Raw genomic sequence first — 18,043 nt, forward strand, 5'->3', positions numbered from 1 at the left:
AAATGATTTTTTCACGAGGACAGCTTTACCACAGTATTCAAGGGTAGGCACTGATGCACTAAATCAGGCTAACACTGCATCAGTGACGTGCTGCCACAACCACATCTAGCAGAGTCGGTGTGCATTTTAGGATACACAAAAATAAGAACACCAAGATAAACATACTGCATTATGTTTAACAGTCTCAGAGAACTCACTTAATGTTAACATCTCACTGAAGGGGTAGGGAAGATGCTAACTCCACAAACGCCTGTAATTTGAGTTGGAATTTGGAAGATGCTCAGAACCATGGTTGCAGAGCAATGTTTCATCAGATGCAATTTAAGGATGCATAACTCTTGTATATAGTAAAACTGAAAACAAATGGTTGTCTGCATGCCAGTGGCACTTCGTGAAAATCTTAATCTTATTTGCCTATTGAGAAAACAACAGTCCTGAAGAATCTGATATTGTTTAGGACTTCAGCAGATTACACTGCATACAGTAATTAATATTTTAAAATAGAGACAATGATCAGACAGCAAGGAAGTGGAGTAAGTCTTACATTTAACACATGTAATTATCAGAAGACATGAAAAGAAATTTCCTAAATCCCTGACATCTACTTTCTATAAAAGATTTTACTGAATCTCAGGAAAAGCTCAGAGTAATAATTAAGCTCTCAGTACAACTGACCGTAAATAGCCCCCAAATGACTAGTGAGTATCATTCCTTCTTCAAGAGCTCCAGCACTTAAACAGCTAAAATCTCAAACTTCATACGTGTTGTCACACATCACAAAACATTTAAGAATACCCTCCATGTTTTAGAATATGCCTGGCTGAGAAGGGAAACAAGCTACAGAAATAGATAATCACAACCAAACATTATTATCTTATTGCTCTTAAACATAAAAAGGAAAATACAAATCTCCAACTTAAAATACTGAAAGAATGTTATGCTGTGAGAGCTTATAATAAATTGCAGAAGATGATCAAACAACAGTTACAGAATATGATCTAAAGAGACTATAATGCATCCAAAGAAACCTAAAGCCAATTCTGGCCCCAGTGAAAATTTTTCTAGAAATTAGAGACTTTTTTTTTTTCTTTTTCAACTCACAATTTAATAACAGACAAATTGTGTCTTGATTTCACTACAAAGCAAAATGAAGATAATTTTAACATATGCACTATTTATAAAACTGAAAATCTTATTTCATTTTATCAGTATGTCTTGTTTCTGATCAACAGTTCTGATATTTTGTGATGATTTTTGTTTTTTTTCAGATGTAACTATAAATCTTTGTCACTTGCTATGTCCTCTTATTCTCAACTTCGTTAAACTTGTATCTATTTATTTCATTTACTTCCATAAATTAATCCCTTATGGACATTCACAGAATATCTTTGACCCTGGCATCCCTGTCTCCAGTGCTGACACAGCCATGATCTTTACTGGAACCAAATAGGTTGAGTCTCTTCCTACATAAAAAGGTAACACCAACAATGACCCTTTGACAAACTAGAAATTACTAACAAAGTCTAATGGTATTCTTTTGATGCTTACATCTCAGCTTTTGATTATGCCTGATTTCCTAACAGCAGGAAAAAAATAAGGCAGAAGTAGCTCTGTGCGCAATGTAGACCTTTTAGAGCAAGGCCCAAGGTTTTAGGATCAGCCTCACCATCAGCCCATGATGTTTTGTCTCAGAAACTAGGTCTATTTCTGTGGTAACAGAGATGATGCATCTTATCTCAGAGTTTGTTATAATAACTATATTTATGGCTCATTCCCACTCTTGTCTTCTCCACTGATTGTCAAAGTGCTGAAGAAGCAGACAGCTAGTTTCAGAAAGAACAGAAGCCAACTAAAACAAACAGTATCTTTTGCCATTTTCTGAGTGTTAAGAATTGAAAATGTTTGCTGTATTTTGAAATAAGGTCTGCCATCAGTTTGGTCTATGGATATTCATGCATACTATCCAAAATAAGCATTTCCAGATATTCATTTCTACTCTCTTTTATAAATCCCTTTTTACTGAAATGTGGAGTGAAAAGAAATGAAATGAACTGATGTAACTGCTGGTAATATCAGTATACAGCTCATACTCTTTAATATGAACTGAAACTGAGACATAAATCTAGTGCCTGCATTAACGCTCTTTCTGCTAAAGCCGTTTCCTCCTCTGCTTCTTCTTGGGTTCATAAAATCACTGCAGATACACTGTTTGGTAAGTGCAACAATCTGATACCCCATCTGGCTCTCTCAGATTTTCCATGGTCTAATGAAATAGATTATTTCACAGAAGAAATATTCATAAACAATCTATTTCATAAAAATAACAGTCTAGGGAAAAGAATGCCATACTCTCCTAGCCAAAATGGCAAAGTTTGGAGGATGACAAATGAACAAAAGTGAGAGATCATTGTTGAGGTATTCTCACACATTAAGCAGTAGAATGGCATTTCTCAATGATACGAAGTGTTATATATAAAAAAAAAGTTGCTGTGTTCAAAAACAAGTTTAATCTTTTTAGAAGTTTGAATGATGTGGAAGAAGCATGTAGCAGAGAGGAAAGTGAAGGGCAAACCAAGTATGAATTTGTCTTATTTAAATTAAGAATCTATATTGGATATTTCAACATCTAATCTAGTCTAAGCTCTTTTAGTAGTCATTGGACAAAAACAGATAGTTTCAAGATATAATTCATTAGACCAATTTGAGGCAGATCCTCTACAAGAAATGTCTACATCTCTTCATAAAATTAGCCTCAGATGATTAACCTGGGTTCAGATGACTCTCAAGGTACTTTTATCTTACCCAGTCATTTGGAGCTTACTGAGTTCAGGAATGCTGGGTCACATTCTCAAGATTAATTGTTCAAATATGAGGTTATATTTGTCTATTCTGTTGAATCTCAAGTATTGGAAAGATAATAGAGGATAGACAAAAAGATTGCTATCTATGTAGGTACACTAGGAAGGCCTTATTTTTTGGTCTAGGACTCAAGCAATGTGAGATAGCGAATGGTTCCAAGGAGATTGATTGCAAGTACTGATCTCCAGTGTTTTATAGAAATCTAAGTACAATACAGTTAAAGTAGAGGAAAACACAATGATAGTAAAGTGAAGTCCAGTTCTGAAATATATAATAATATTTTATACAACATTATATTATTAGTATTAAAGATATTAGAAAGGTAAAATTAACTCAAAATTCTCTTTTAATTTAAGTGTGCAAGAACAATTCAGTGAGTATTATAGATTGCAGTAAATTTGTACAACGACAAAAGCAAACCCAGATGAAGAAAATTAAAATTTTACACTGTTGTACTTTTGTTTTTTTTTTTTTTTAATTGTATGATTAGTTCATTGGTTTGACAAATTTATATTCTGAAAGAAAGTTTAGAGGAAGGTATTTTTCATTTTTGTATTAGAACAAAAGAAGACATACATTATAACAGAAATAATGTAAACACAGAATGTCTTTCTACTCTTTAAAGAAAGAAGTTCATTACAAGTGAATATACTAGCAGTCAAAATGTGGTTAGTGTAGATAATATATAACTGAGTCTGAAAAACATTTTAATTGAGTAAATGTTTAAAAGAAAAGCCCACTTATACTGGAATTTTATTGATAATCTACTGATAACCACAGCTACTGAGCTGAGCCTAACAAAATATAAGAAAAGCCTCTAAGCGAAAACACAGGCGGTGATGTAATACATTCCTCTGGAAATGCCATGGTAAAGATAGCATATGATCTACATTTGCAAATGAGTCAAAAGAGTTAACAGCTCTAAATATCATGAACAAATGCTGTTCCCTGTTGTGCACAATTATTTCATAAAAGGGGTAGGCAATGCTTTCATGCTCAGCACACAGTGCCTCCCTTAGAAAGCATAAGCCATTTACATACAGCCTTCTACAGACTGAAGAATCAAGTTTAATACAACCAAGGAAACACATAATCATTTAGAAATAATACTAATTAGGAGAAAAAAGAACAACAACAAATTACAGAATACTGTACCTCCAACTGAGTAAAAACCTCTACAAACTCTCCTCTAGTTCTGATAAAATTTAATAAATTAGCTCAGTATTTCCTCTGGTGTAGACTTGCCTTGTCAAGCCATTGATTTGGATATACCATTCACCATTGGATCACAGAATCACAGAATCACTTACATAAACCCTTACTTTTCCATTTATTTCAAGTTTTGATTAAAGTAGGCTTATTTAATATCATTTCTTGTCTACTGCCTAAAGCTTTGATTTCATTTCCTCTTCTGTTTTATTGTTTTCTATGTGCTTTTCTGACAATCCAACTTCACTTTATCACAAGTCTCAAAATCTGAGAAATAGGGAGCTATAAACTGAGAGAACAGGCTATTGTAAAACAATACTTTGAGACAGAAGGAGCAAGATAATGCATAGTCAAAAGACCGAGGTCTGCATGTCTCAACAACAAATTAGCAGCATATGGCAGAAACATTCAAATGGCAAATCTGGACTTATTATTACACTTAGAAATTCTCAAAACTTCTGAGTTAGAGGCAAAAGAACTTTTGATATTTTCAAGTTGTGAATGTTTCTAAACGCATTGCAAGCACTGTTGAGTAAAAGAACCCTTAAAATCAAGAGAAGGAAAGCTCTCCAAAAAGTGCCAAAAATGATCAGCTGTCAGATTTGTGTGAGCAGCTCCAGAAAATTGTAGAAAGGCCTCTGCAATGAGGGGCAAATGGCAGCTGTCATAAATTACACCCTTTTCCCAACTCCTTTATGTTTGCAAGTACAATATGGATGTTAGCTCAGTTTCAGGTATTTCTGATTGCTTCCTTTTCTTTTTTTTTTTTTTAAATGAAGCTATTTAGGAGAGATGGCCGATGCCATATTTGTTTTAGAAGTGAAATTTTAAGGGGAATGGCATAGAGACAATTATTCTGCACTGAAGCAAACACACTCCATATATTATTATCCTGCTCCATTCTAGCTTCATAATTGTATCAGTGCAAAAAACTTTATCCATTCTCATTAAAATCATGGCTTGAAGGACAATTTTAGATATATCCCTTTCTGCATTTTTGGGAAATGCCAGACATACTCAGATTCAGACTTTCCGTTTTCTCCATACTATAGACTGTAAAATCTAGACTCGATATCGTCTTACTCGTTCTTTTTTCACTCCTTCCTTTCAGTCTTTAGAAGGTCATTAGTTATACTCTGTATCTTTTCTACTGTACCAAAGCCCCCTAATTTTAGAAGAAACAAGAAAAATATATTGCACTTGTCCACACCCTTCTCTAAGGCAGACTCAGTCCACTCCAAATAACTGAATAAATTTAAAAGAAGGCTACTAATTCCTGAAAATTAAAAAATCTTGGGTTGGGGTTTTCTTCTTCAGCACCATGGGCTGGACAGAATTGTAATTCAGAACTGACTTGACTTCTCAGTATTTTTGAGCAGTGAAAACAAAAAATGATTCATGACGGTCTGTATGAAAAGTAATACCCTACTGCAGCATTTTCTTGCCAACTGGAAGGGAGAAGTAGGAGTAAAGAAGGAACATTCATGAATTTTCATGTTTATTGAAGTGCTGGCAAGTGGAAGGATCTTGTAGCGAGATTTAAGGGGAAAAAATCTACTTGTAAAATAGCACCAAATTTGTGAAAGAGACTGCAAAGAGCAAGAAAAATTCCTGATAAGGTCTGAACTCCTGAAAAGGTAACTGCAACCATCTCCAGTCAGAATGGCAGGAACAGGAAATATACTGCCTGAAGATTTACTACATCAATAGTTTTAGACATTGTAATGTCTGGAGATCAGCATGATTAGGCCACAGCATAACCTTTGAGTACCTGCTCTGGACTCACTGCTCTGTGGAACATGGAACATGGAAAAGAGACCATCTATCTCAGTAAGATGGGTTAAACTGATCAATCACATTTAACATAGCAACATGAAAAGTTGTATATCTAGAAATCCACTGTCTGCACCCTACACAGATCGTGTGCATATCAGAAATGCTCAAAACTGTTAGTGAACACACCTGCAGAACATAACCCAGAAAGTAGATCCCCAGCTACAAAGATAACTCCTTGCTCCTGTCTATATAAATATTTTTTTTGTGGAATTCAGAAAGTTCCATTATAATTTATTCATTTATTTCATTTAGTCATTATTATTCAGTACACTATCACTGAGGAGCTGGCTCTAGTTCTAAGAGTCAAATCCAAGAACAAGGCAAAAGGAATATGACTTCTTTAAATTCAGAGATCGTAACAATTTTATAATGCATTAACTACATAAACTTCAGTGTAGAAGTGCAAATCATCTACATATGAATGATAATTGTGACTATGTTTTATTCAGAAATCCCTACAGCTGTAGGCAATGTGCGTGATTTTTTTAATAAGTTTGCGTCTTTAGTTTCATTAATGCCATGGTTTTATGGTTTTTCATCATTATTCCACACCATAACATATCACAGTTTTTTCTTGTCTCGGCCCATCTCCCTGCAATTTCCCTTCTTCCAACTCCCTTTCCCAGGGCATGGATCTATGGATCCCTTCACCCACTTGTCACAGGAAGCAGGCCGAACCTGACAATTAGAAACTGCACTTTTCTGCTGCAGTGAGCTTCCTTCTATCCAAGTTTCTATTTTGACTGGAATAGAAATAATAGAAGCAGGTTTGTCTCTATGTTTTATCAGCAGCTTCCTTATTCACATTCATAGCATGATATTTTGGAAGAATGTAAAAGTTGAAGATTGGTACAAGTTCTTATGACATGTGGAAGTAATTTGGGGAAATTCAGAAAGCTAACTACAACACCAAGTTGAAGAACTGAGCTTGAATTTGCACCTTAGCTTTTCTGGATTCAGTCTTCCGCCATGGATGCCTGTCATTCCTCCAGAAATATCTGAACTACCAGCCCAGTAATGCTTATTGACCTATTTAGGGCAACTGTGAGAGCTGTCACATTCCTGCATTTAAATACTTGCAGTAATTTAAGGAAAAAATATTCCAATGTATGCATGAGAGAAATAGCTTCCAGTAACAACCCATTTTCTTATAGTCCCTGTGGTGTGGCAGATGAAGGAGCAGGAGCTGCTCTAGCAACAGCCTTTCACATTTCTCTCTTTTGTGCACTGTTCAGTACTTACATGACTGTGTTTGTCAGTTGTATGAATAAAGGAACAGCATCAGATACACATTTGCAAAAAGCGTACTGACACTCATGGTTCATCTGTATGAAGTTAGATGCCAATAATGGCATATATATATCCGACCAGTCTTCTATCTAACCATGCCTATCCAGAGCAAAACAAAGTTTCTTTGTCCAGCTTCTTTAAAACCATCCTGGATGCAGCCAGAAACATCCAGGTTTGAAAAGGCCTTCAAGGTCATCAAATCCAACTGTCAGCCTGACACTACTGAGACTGCTGAGCAATCCTGAGATGGCTCCAGGACACAAGAGGTTTCAACACCACATGTCTTGACCTCTCAGTTCTATGGGAAAGTACAATTTAAAAAAAATTGAATGTTTTTTTACTAAATTGAAAGATACAGTAAACGGCTTATGTTTAAATGCTAACATACAATGAACCCTTCCACAGCTTCCACAACTGGCCATTCCCAGTACAGAATCCATCTTGTGAGCGTGGTTTTTTTTAACCAACAGATATGCCTACTGTTTATTATTTATTTTTTGAGTTTATTAAGAGTTTTAAGTAGTAAATAAACATCATTTGTATTTTAATGTCTGAATGTTTTGCATTGATTCTGCTTGATTATTTCCTTCACCCTTAAAACATCCCACTTCCAGCAGAGAAAATATTTCAGGGAAGTCTCCACTAAGTTGTAGTTGCTGTACTGTGACACCTATTTATCATTTTTCTGCAAGCAGATCCTTTAACCATTAGAAGGCAATTAATATATGCCACTCTAATGTTTGACGAATGCCCAGAATCCAGAAATCACACTACCTCAGCATTCCTAACAACACTCTGATATCAGTACAGTGACTGATATACAAGTATGCTTAACGTGGATTGAAATCCCAACTGAGAAACATCATTTTCACCTACAAATACAGTTACTAAATAAGACACAACTTGCACTGAAATTTTCATGGTAAATAATTAACAGTATATAATGAATTAAAATATTTATATTCAAATGTTCTAAGAGTGATTGCTTGCCTCCAATTTGTCAATGACTTAAAACTATGCATGCTAGTTTTGGCAGTAGTCAACACCACTCCTCTTAGACTCTCAGTCCTGTGTTGATAACACAGAGAAATTTACTATTTCAGTCATGCAAGTCTTTCAACTAGATAATTTTTTACTTGTAAGGAAGAATTTTCCATTTGTCTTACTAACTGAACAACTGTATAAAAATGCTGCATTTTCTTTTCATTCCCTCATTTTATGAGTAGCAGGATAACACCGAAGCTAAAAATGCCTCTGCTAAAACTAGCAGTAATAAAACATTCAATAATCATTAGAATGGACCGAGTTCCTATGTACTATTTTGTGTCCTGTATGTAAAAAAAAACAAAGCAAAACAATACAGGATGAAAATTTGTAAGTTTTTCTTGCAATCTGCTTTAAAGTAAGATTTAATCTTTCTGGAGATTTTGCAGGTTCTGCACAACAGGTTTAAAGTTGCCAAAGATACATATTTTTAAACATTTTAAAGCACTGAGGCCCCCACAGAAAGGGAGAAGAAACTAATCTAAATGGAAAACATCTGCACATTTTGAAAAACATGTTCAGCATAATTATTATTTATATATGCCCAAGTTATTAGGCTGATTTCCATTGCATCTGATAATGGAAAATTCTGGCTTGAGTAAGAAAATACAGCATAAAAACACTGCTATTTGTCAGAGAGGTTTAGATTTTAAGGTAAGTAACATAAGTACCATTCCATAGCAGCTTGACAAATACAATTAGCACAGCCCTGAAGTGGCTCAACACCTTGCCAGACAAACACCAGCATTAAGGAGAGAACAGGAGCTATGAGAAGGGGGGTGAGAGGGAAGAAACTAAGGGAGCTGGTGTCCCTGGACTCCTGACATGACTGAAGTATCAAAAGACAAGATGCAAGCTCCAAATGTACAATGAATAGAATCAGACCCATGCAGTCTCTTCAGTTAAGTGGCAAATTCTGGGATCTCATTCCCAGTTACAGCTCAAAGGTAAATGCTTAATACTCTGAGCAGTCCCAATGGGAAAAAAAACAACCATCCATCTACTCATTGAAGTGCAGTCTAGCACAACCTCAGAAGAGCCTTTAGTAGGTAACCCAACCATGACTCAGAAACTTAATTTCTCACACCCTGTTGACTTCTCCTCTCCATTGCAAAAACTCAGATGAGCATGAACAGTGCTGAATTGTAGGCTAATATTATTTCTTGCACCCACTATAACTGTGAGGAAAAAAACAACAATCAAATACAAAACCTCTTTATTCAGCCATCCATTCACTGAAGATTAGTTTAAGGCCTCTTTCAGCAGTAAATTGAATTGAGGCTTTGAGATGACTGGGCAGTCCTCCTAATAGGAGGTGCCAGAACATCAATACACACCAGCTCATGGAGTTTGTTTGCATCTTGTAACACTTAAGGTTGACCACCCTTTTAGAAACCTTGACCTCATTGTTTAGCCACGAGAAGAGCATTATAAAAGTTGAACTACTAGTACATGTACACTTTTTTTTGGTACTTGTAGAGTTACATATGCACACACACACACTTGTAGTGAGGTTGCTCTGAAAGTAACATCTCCTGCTTTTTTAATTTTGGTCCACAATATCAGAAGTGGATGTTGGTGGTATGGCAGTAGAGGTTGAACCTTCCCGTCAAGATTTCACTACATGTTCTTGCTGTGTGACAAGTGGCAGCAGAGGGGCAGTCTGAAAAACGATGTCTGACATTGCACATGAAGCAAAGGTGTGTCACTAAATTCCTCCATATGAAAAGAAAATGGCACCCACTGCTATTTGTCAACACTTGCTAACCATTTATGGAGACCAAACAGTGGATGTGAGCACAGTTAGACAGTCGATGACATGTTTCTGCAGCAGTCAAAGTGACAGTGGTCCCTTCCAATTGGGCAGATTTTTATGAGCACAGCATGCAGGCTCATGTTCATCGCCGGTGAAAATGCATAGCTAATGTCGGTGACTGTGTTGAAAATGGTGTTTTGTAGCTGATACTTTGCTCTAACAAATAGTGCTCCTGTGCTCTTTGTATCTGTTGTGGTGCCCTTGGAAATAAATAGGAGGCAATACTTTTGGCATGACCTACATGTGTTTAATACATGTCAAGACAATAACATCCCATGAAAATTTAAAAGGGAAGTAATGAAGTTTGGTATAAAAGAAAAATGGGAAGACTATTGCAGTATCAGAAGCAGCAGATGACATTTGCTGCTTAGAAACACTTAATCATAGATTAAATGACTGTCCCACCTACTAAAACCAGGAAAAAATATTTTATAGCTAATAAGATTTTTATGTGACTTGATATGGCTGTTCCCTGCGGTGATCAGATGCACTTTACAAGTTAACCTGTTCACTTTTAGGAGAAGATTTTGGGGAAACAGAGAAAGAGAATAGCAGACTATTCCTAATTTTAGTAATGCTTTCATGATGTACACTTTCTAAACTATCCCGGCGTGGCAGGGGCAGAGGTGAAGCTGAAGTTGCACACACCCAGCCTAGCAATCTAGAAATCTCTGCTAAATTCACCGGTACAAGAATGTTTTATTTATCTTCATTACACATAAATCTCTGATACGTTTATCATTCACAAAGTTTAATGCTTGCATCAGTCATAGTGTAACTTCTTCTAACGATAAATAACGATAACGATATTGCTGATGATATTTGATATCATTAAGAGACACCAAATTCAAATATTCTTTCAGCTCAAAAACGGGAACAAGAGAGGCCAAGTAATTAGTAATCCCAGGCGCTCTGGAAATAACAAAACCAATTTTCTATAACTAGCTGCCTTTAAATCTCTCTACTTCATACAAATGGGAAGCCAAGTCAAGGAAGGCAAAGTTTTTGAAGCATTAGGACATCATTTTGGGAAAACTCATAGCATTACAGAGATTTCTATAGCTGAAGTTAATGTACAACTGAAGTACACAGAAGTGCACTCAGAACACATATAAGGCTGTAGCTTCAAGCTGTTCTGCCAGAATGAACTCACATTTGAAATCATTACAGAGGAATTCTGCAGCAAAAGTAGAGCAAGAATGCTGCTTTTTATCCTAGTTTTAACTCTAATATCCCTGCCTTCTTGAGATGTAATTTGCTGTACAACTTTCTGACACAGAGTGCACAGTACATTTTTACAGACAATATCTTCCTTACATACTCAAGCCTTATCAAACAATATATACTGTACATTAGGATGATACTTTTTCCATATGTCTTTTTAGTTTCCACTTAATTGCAAACCATATCATAATAGAGAAAGACAACTTTTTATGGTTCAAGTTTTATACAGTTCCCTTAAAACTGGTAACAGTACACCTCAGAAAAGTACTTACCTCATTATCTGTTCCCACATCCAACATCACAGGTAGGCACTCAAAAGGTTTCACTCCTCCACATGCTGTATAAAGTGCCAGTTTACCAACTGGGATGCCCATTCCATAACAGCCAAGGTCTCCAAGACCAAGAATACGTTCTCCATCTGTCACTACAATAGCCTGGAGGAAGAAAGAAAAGCACTTTAAAAATTTAAAAAGTATTTGTACATACATCTTTGTATGTACAAATTATTTTGTAATCATATTGGTGTTCTTCAAATTTTCATTTAAAAACAGGTACAATGGATACAAATAAAACAACAACAAAACAAAAGTCATGAAATCATAGGTGCATGGGATCGTTAAGGTTAGAAAAGATCACTGAGATCACCAAGTCCAACTGTCAACCCATCACCACCCTGCCCCTCAGTGCCACATCTACACATTTCTCGAACACCTCCAGGGATGGTGATTCAACCACCTCCCTGGGCAGCCTGTGCCCTGCCTCACCACTCCTTTGGAGAAGAAATTTTTCCTAATATCCAATCTGAATCTCAAACTTAAGGCCATTAAGGCCACTACCTCTCATCCTATCACTAGTTACCTGGGAGAAGAGGCAGATCCTCACCTTGCTATGACCTCCTTTCAGGTAGCTGTAGAGAGTGATAAGGTCTCCCCTGAGCCTTCTCTTTTCCAGACTCAACAATTCCAGTTCCCTCAGATACTCCCTGTTGAGACTTGTGCTCCAGACCCCTCACAGCTTTGTTGCCCCTCTTTGGACACCCTCCTGTAGTGAGGAGCCCCAAACTGATCACAGTACTCAAGGTGCGGCCTCATCAGTGCCAAGTACAGATGATCGCCTCCCTGCTTCTGCTGCTAATGCTATTTCTGATACAGCCAGGATGCAACTGGCCTTCTTAGCCATCTAGGCACACTAATGGCTTGTATTCAGCCAGCTGCCAGCTAACACCCCCAGATTCTTTTCCTCTGCTTATTTGTATTTGTGAAATGGTTTATTGTATATCACTGTGCTGTGTTGCACTATTTTAGATTTTTACTTCATCATAAATGGGACTTGCATGTAAAACTTTTCAGAATACCCTAGAAACGTATTTTATATTACATTACAAGGAAACTGGCATTGTTCCCTATTACATTTTTCTGTCAACAACATCAAAACAGAGTAGGAAGTGAAGTTATCCACAAAAAGAAGATCCCCAGACTCCTGGGTTTTGTCATCACTGTTTCCAGGAGAACTAGAGCCTGCCACTCCTGCTGGCTTTTCACAGGGCTGTCTACAGTCACCTAGTTCTTATCCTTTGAATGTGTATTTGCTTTTCTCTTGAGCAAATAACACGTGCTATCATATTTATACATATGAGATTGTGTTTCCACTGATAGAAATAGAGAAACTCAGTAAAACCCACAAAGTTATATGCACTAATAAGGAAGATTTTTCATATTAGATTACAGAAATACACTCCACGTATTCATGAGTACAAATATAGAGACAAAATATTAAACAGCTTCATATAAAGCAAAAATGTAAAAATAAATAAAAAGCCACTGCTGTAGCTACAGTACAACTGTCAAATTCTTGTGTTAACATTTCAATCACAGTGAAGTAGATAGCACCATAAAAATGTTCTTGTAGCAAGAACAGTGAAGTGCAACTACTGTAGTAAAGATGTGGAAAATTCTCAGAGAGCAAATGAAACACCTACATTCCTTAGCATCAGATTGCCAAATCCATGCAAAGGTCTCCTCGGAAACATTGTGAAACAGATTCAGAATGCAATACAGATTAAATATGATCACATCTAGCAATTGACCCTGAAGCCTAGAAGAAGGTGTTAAAAATTTTACAGTTCCTGTTGCCAGCCACCACTTCTCTCATAAATACAACATGTTTTTTCTTTTCTAATTTGCTGGGATGTTTATGATACAAAGACTACATATATTTCAAAATTCCATACATTCAATTACTAATACATTTTTTAAAAACAGTTGTGCACCACATGTACTGCTTCTAAATCTCAATTATAAAGAATTGGCTAAAATATAAATAGCACTCTGAAAGAAATTAAACAGTGCAGTAAATGTTCTCTGACAGTATCAGCTTTGTCAAGCAAACAAAACCAAACTTACCTTGATGACACTCTCTGGCCAGGACTTCAGCATTGCAGCAATGTGCCCCTGATCATGGATAGTAATAAAAAGACCTCTGCAAATAAATGAATACTTCTCATATACACAAGCTAACAATTGTTCCCTTCTAAATTATTTAAATCATAAATTAACTCCATGCATATGTTTTCGACATACATAAATTCTGTTCAATAAATGCTTAGTTTATTTGGAATAAGAGAATTAAATATCTGCATTTATTAGAAGTCAGAGAAAAAGTAACAGTGAAAACATAACTGCTCAAAGATTCATTGTGCAATAAAAATCTGCAGGATTTAATTCTGTAAATTATTAAGCTGCATTTTAAAACTCTCCAGGTATTTGACATGTTCAACTGCATTCATTAATCTACTGACTTGAAAAAACATATTCATTTTATAGCAATGATCACTAATGCAGTCCCAAAATTTTTAGGCAAAAATTCACCGAAGTTTTAATCTATGAATGAAAACTGAAATAAGTCATCATCATTAATTCAGGAGTGTTTGGTTATATATTTAGACAATGTTATTTAATTAGACTAAAGTGGTAAATTGTCTAATGAAAACCTCTAATTTGAAAGCGTATCTAGTCTGCCCTATAGGGCTAAGCACACTGAATTTTTACTTTGAAGAGTGCTTTTTAACTGAAAAAGATAGTCCTTCCCAAAATGCTGTAAGGAAGCAAGGCAAAATAAGTGCTGATGCTTCCTTTCTGATGCACTGTAAAATAAGCCGTTTTATAAACTGCTGTGTAAATGGCTTACATAAAGCATAAAACAGTTTGTCAAAATTGCAAGCTTCAGAGATGGCCAGTCTGAAGAGATGAGAGTGCTAAACAGAATGAAAAGTGTAGAAAGAAAGCTACCCAAAGATATTACCCTTCTCCTTTTCCCCTGCTCTCCAATCTACACAGACCTAATACATTGGTGTTAAATGAAGTAAGATTTTGTAGTGATTTTCTAAAGCGCCAGAGCAGTCTAGTTGTGGTTAAATGACCTCTTTCTTGCAAAGCAAGGAGAAAGGTCTCCATGGAGTGAATTCCACAGCAGAGGAAAATAAATGCAGGATGGCAGCTCCAGAAGGAACTTTGTCCAAACATTTGTAAGGACATTTGAATAAGTATTCAGAGCCTGTTTCAGAAATCTGTCCAAGGAGGATCACTTTCAAACAACAGTGAAAAATAGGGGTTAAAGTGTAAACAAAGTCGTGTTGAAAGCATTTTATTCCCCTCCCTCCACCTTTCCCTCCACTCTTTCTATATGTTATTAACACATTTCTGAACGTATTGTCCTGACTGAGAAGATGCTGTTAATTTTAAGGGCACAGTTTCCTTATTCCATAAGAATATGAAAAGAGAAAGGAATCTCTTTATCTGAATCTGTTGTCCTCATCTTCCAAGTTTTAATTTAAAGCACTTTTCTCCTTTAAGGCTGGCAATGATACACGCATGCAACCACAGAAAAACAGGCTATACATTTTTTTTCATGTCTGAGAGACTATACAATGGCCAGAAACAGCAATAGCTGAACAAGCTTTATAATAGTGGGCTAATAGGGTGACTCTGACTATTTAGACAGCCAGGTATTTGGCTACCCAGTAGACATGATGGTTATATTTTGGCTGTCAACGCATAACCATGAGAACAATTAAGAAAGCAGCAGCATGGCAGCAATCTCAAGCCACAGAACATTGCAGGCTGGAAGCTACACAGATTAAATGGGAGTAATTTATAAAAAAACTTTCAGAAATAAGACAGAATTTTCCATCTGTGTATAACATTCATAACCATAAGTGATGTCAGCAATGCTCACTGCCCAGAATCAAACAACAGGCAGCCCATGTTGTGTCCATGGGTTTGACTCAGTCCTTCAGGCTGGAGCAGCTACCTGGCACAGTGTAAATCTGCATGGAACATGTCTTTGAGTGCATAGGCACTAACGCTCACCTTTACTTGTTTTGGCTCCAGTTAGATTTCAGCAGTGATTCAAACCAGTCTAGCCAAAGGTATAACTTTTACTTCTGTCCCTTCATAGAAATATAGAATGGCTTAGGCTGGAGGGGACCTTAAAAATCATCTAGCTCCAACCTCCCTGCCATCCACCAGATCATGTTGCCCAGGATCCCACCCAACCTGTTCTTGAATGCCTCCAGAGATGGGCATCTACAGCCTCTTTGGGCAGCCTGGGCCTTGGCCTTACTGTCCTCTGACTAAAAAATTTCTTCCTAAAACCTAATCCAAATCTCCCCTCTTTTAGTTTAAAACCATTCCCCCTTGTCCTATCATTTTGGATAGAAAGAAAGTATATGAAGCTACAGTTCAGCAAAAATTATGCAAAGAAGTTCCTATGCCTTCTTTTCTCTTGTCACAGCATCAGTAAGACCCTAAAGACTGATTAGTGGAACCATGCCAGGACATCAGGATCCACTGAAAAAAAGGATGGATTTTTGAGGGTTCACTGACTTCACCATACTGTAGATTTTACCGAAGTATGAAGGTCGTTCTGAATTACATAATTTGGCTTTGTTTTACTAGAACTCTAATCTATTAGCACAAAGTAAACAATTAAATAGTGCATTTTTTTGTCATGCTTCAAGGAAATAATGTTTCACCATTAACATATTTGTCTATTTTCTATTGAAGTTCAAAAATATTTTGGAGTAACAGAATAATCCTTTCTTTCCTCTTCTTATTAAAACAGGAGGTATTCTAACATAGAAAATGCCAAACATGCCAAACATTTTTGAATGGAGAAGTTCAAACTTTTCTCACAGCCCTTCACATTCAAAACTTTATTTGAATTATGGACTGTATAAAAATTATAATAGAAGTGATTTCACTTCTCCATGCCATCTAAATCAACAAGCTTAAAAATAATAATAATAAAAGTTCACAGGGAGCAGCTTCAGTTTCTGAGTCTTCACTTTCTCAAACTCCTGCACTTTGCAAAATAAGCCAATCTAGTTCCTCTGTTGAAATTCCCTTCTATTTGTGCTAAAATTATACAAAGTGGTACAATTATAAATATTGTACTAGAAGCTAAAGCACCTAAATCCCAAGAATAGAATGGTTTGCTCTTTATTCACCAAGAGATAACAGCATTTCTCATAGTAACTGTTCAGCATGGTCTCCTGCCATGTACTGTACTTTACCAGTACAGTACCAAGTACTGAAGCTTTTAATTACATCTTAACCCATTAAGTTCTTTTTCTTAGTGATGCTCCTCCCAAGATTTCTGAGGCCCAATAGATACTATCGATGGTCTGATTTTAAAAAGGAAGCTGTTTATAGATTTTCTATTTTTTTTTGCTTTAACATTTCCCTTTGTACAGGAGTGAATTTCATTACTTTAGTGCAAAAGTATTTATTTCAGTAAGGAAAATAGTTGCCACTGAAGTTTCATCTGATTCTAAGCTTCATTCTGAATTCATCAGTAAAGAGAAACCCAGTCTTTAAACTTTCTAGACACTGCGTATGCAAACCATATTTAAACATAAAATTTTGTAGGAAACAACACAGAGATTATATCTAAAAACAACAGCAAAATGGGAACAGTGTTATGTGAAGTGAATGGTGTAAGTGAATGGTACAAACTTTTACCATTTCTGAAAACTTGGACATGTATAGTTCATAGAAAAGGTAAATATTAACAGTAAGTGAAAGACAATGGAAAAGAAGATGTTGTCCTGGGAAATACATGAATAAATCATGTGTTTGTAAATAATAGAAGTGTTTTCATGCTTGGCATCTGGTTTCAAAGAGGTTGGTTTCAAGTATTCTGGAAGATGGAAGATAACATATGCCAACTCAAATTAGCTGAATTTAAAAGAATAACAGAAACATTATTATAAATTTTACAGTGATTCAAAAGCCTAATTTGGCACAGAATTGTAGGGAGATAATCAAAAAAGAAAAAATCTAATCACTGTATGTCACTATGTTGAGGGGTCTGAACTCCTCAGTTATAGGAGAAAATCAGAAGTTAGTCTTATTTCAAGACTTCCTTTTGAAAATGCTGTTTCATGCCACTGTTTATCTTCGCTTGCAGCCTGTGTAGCATTCTTTTCAGTTCCCAAGTTCATCACAGCTATTTATCAATCACTGATAGTAAGTGGGCTGCTTTAACAGTTTCTGCTGTTAAAAATAACTTCCACATAGCAGACATGATAGCTCAGAGGTGAACTATCAGAAAAGGCCTGGGGGAGCTGCTGACCATAGATCTGAAACATGCTCTGGAGTTTGCAGGGTATATTTTGCAAGCATAAGACACCAGAGAAGGTGAAAAGAAACAAAAACAAAAAAATAAAAACAGCAAGATGCCTAGAGCAATGCAATCTGAAGGCAA

At 36.1% G+C, this 18,043-nt stretch overlaps 1 protein-coding gene across 4 annotated transcripts in view; it reads right to left on the minus strand.

The window, feature by feature from the left end:
- Nucleotides 1–18,043, minus strand: part of ME1 (malic enzyme 1) — a 158,265-nt gene that overhangs the window by 75,214 nt on the left and 65,008 nt on the right. For all 4 annotated transcript variants that reach the window (XM_048934878.1, XM_048934877.1, XM_048934880.1 and 1 more), the window contains exons 5-6: nucleotides 13,681–13,756; nucleotides 11,551–11,712 (exon numbers count right to left, since the gene is read on the minus strand). In XM_048934878.1, coding sequence (XP_048790835.1) covers nucleotides 11,551–11,712; nucleotides 13,681–13,756 — 238 coding nt within the window. The remainder of the gene's footprint in view (nucleotides 1–11,550; nucleotides 11,713–13,680; nucleotides 13,757–18,043) is intronic.

This window comes from Lagopus muta, chromosome 2 (assembly GCF_023343835.1).
Source record: "Lagopus muta isolate bLagMut1 chromosome 2, bLagMut1 primary, whole genome shotgun sequence".
Classification (NCBI taxonomy): Eukaryota; Metazoa; Chordata; class Aves; order Galliformes; family Phasianidae; genus Lagopus; species Lagopus muta.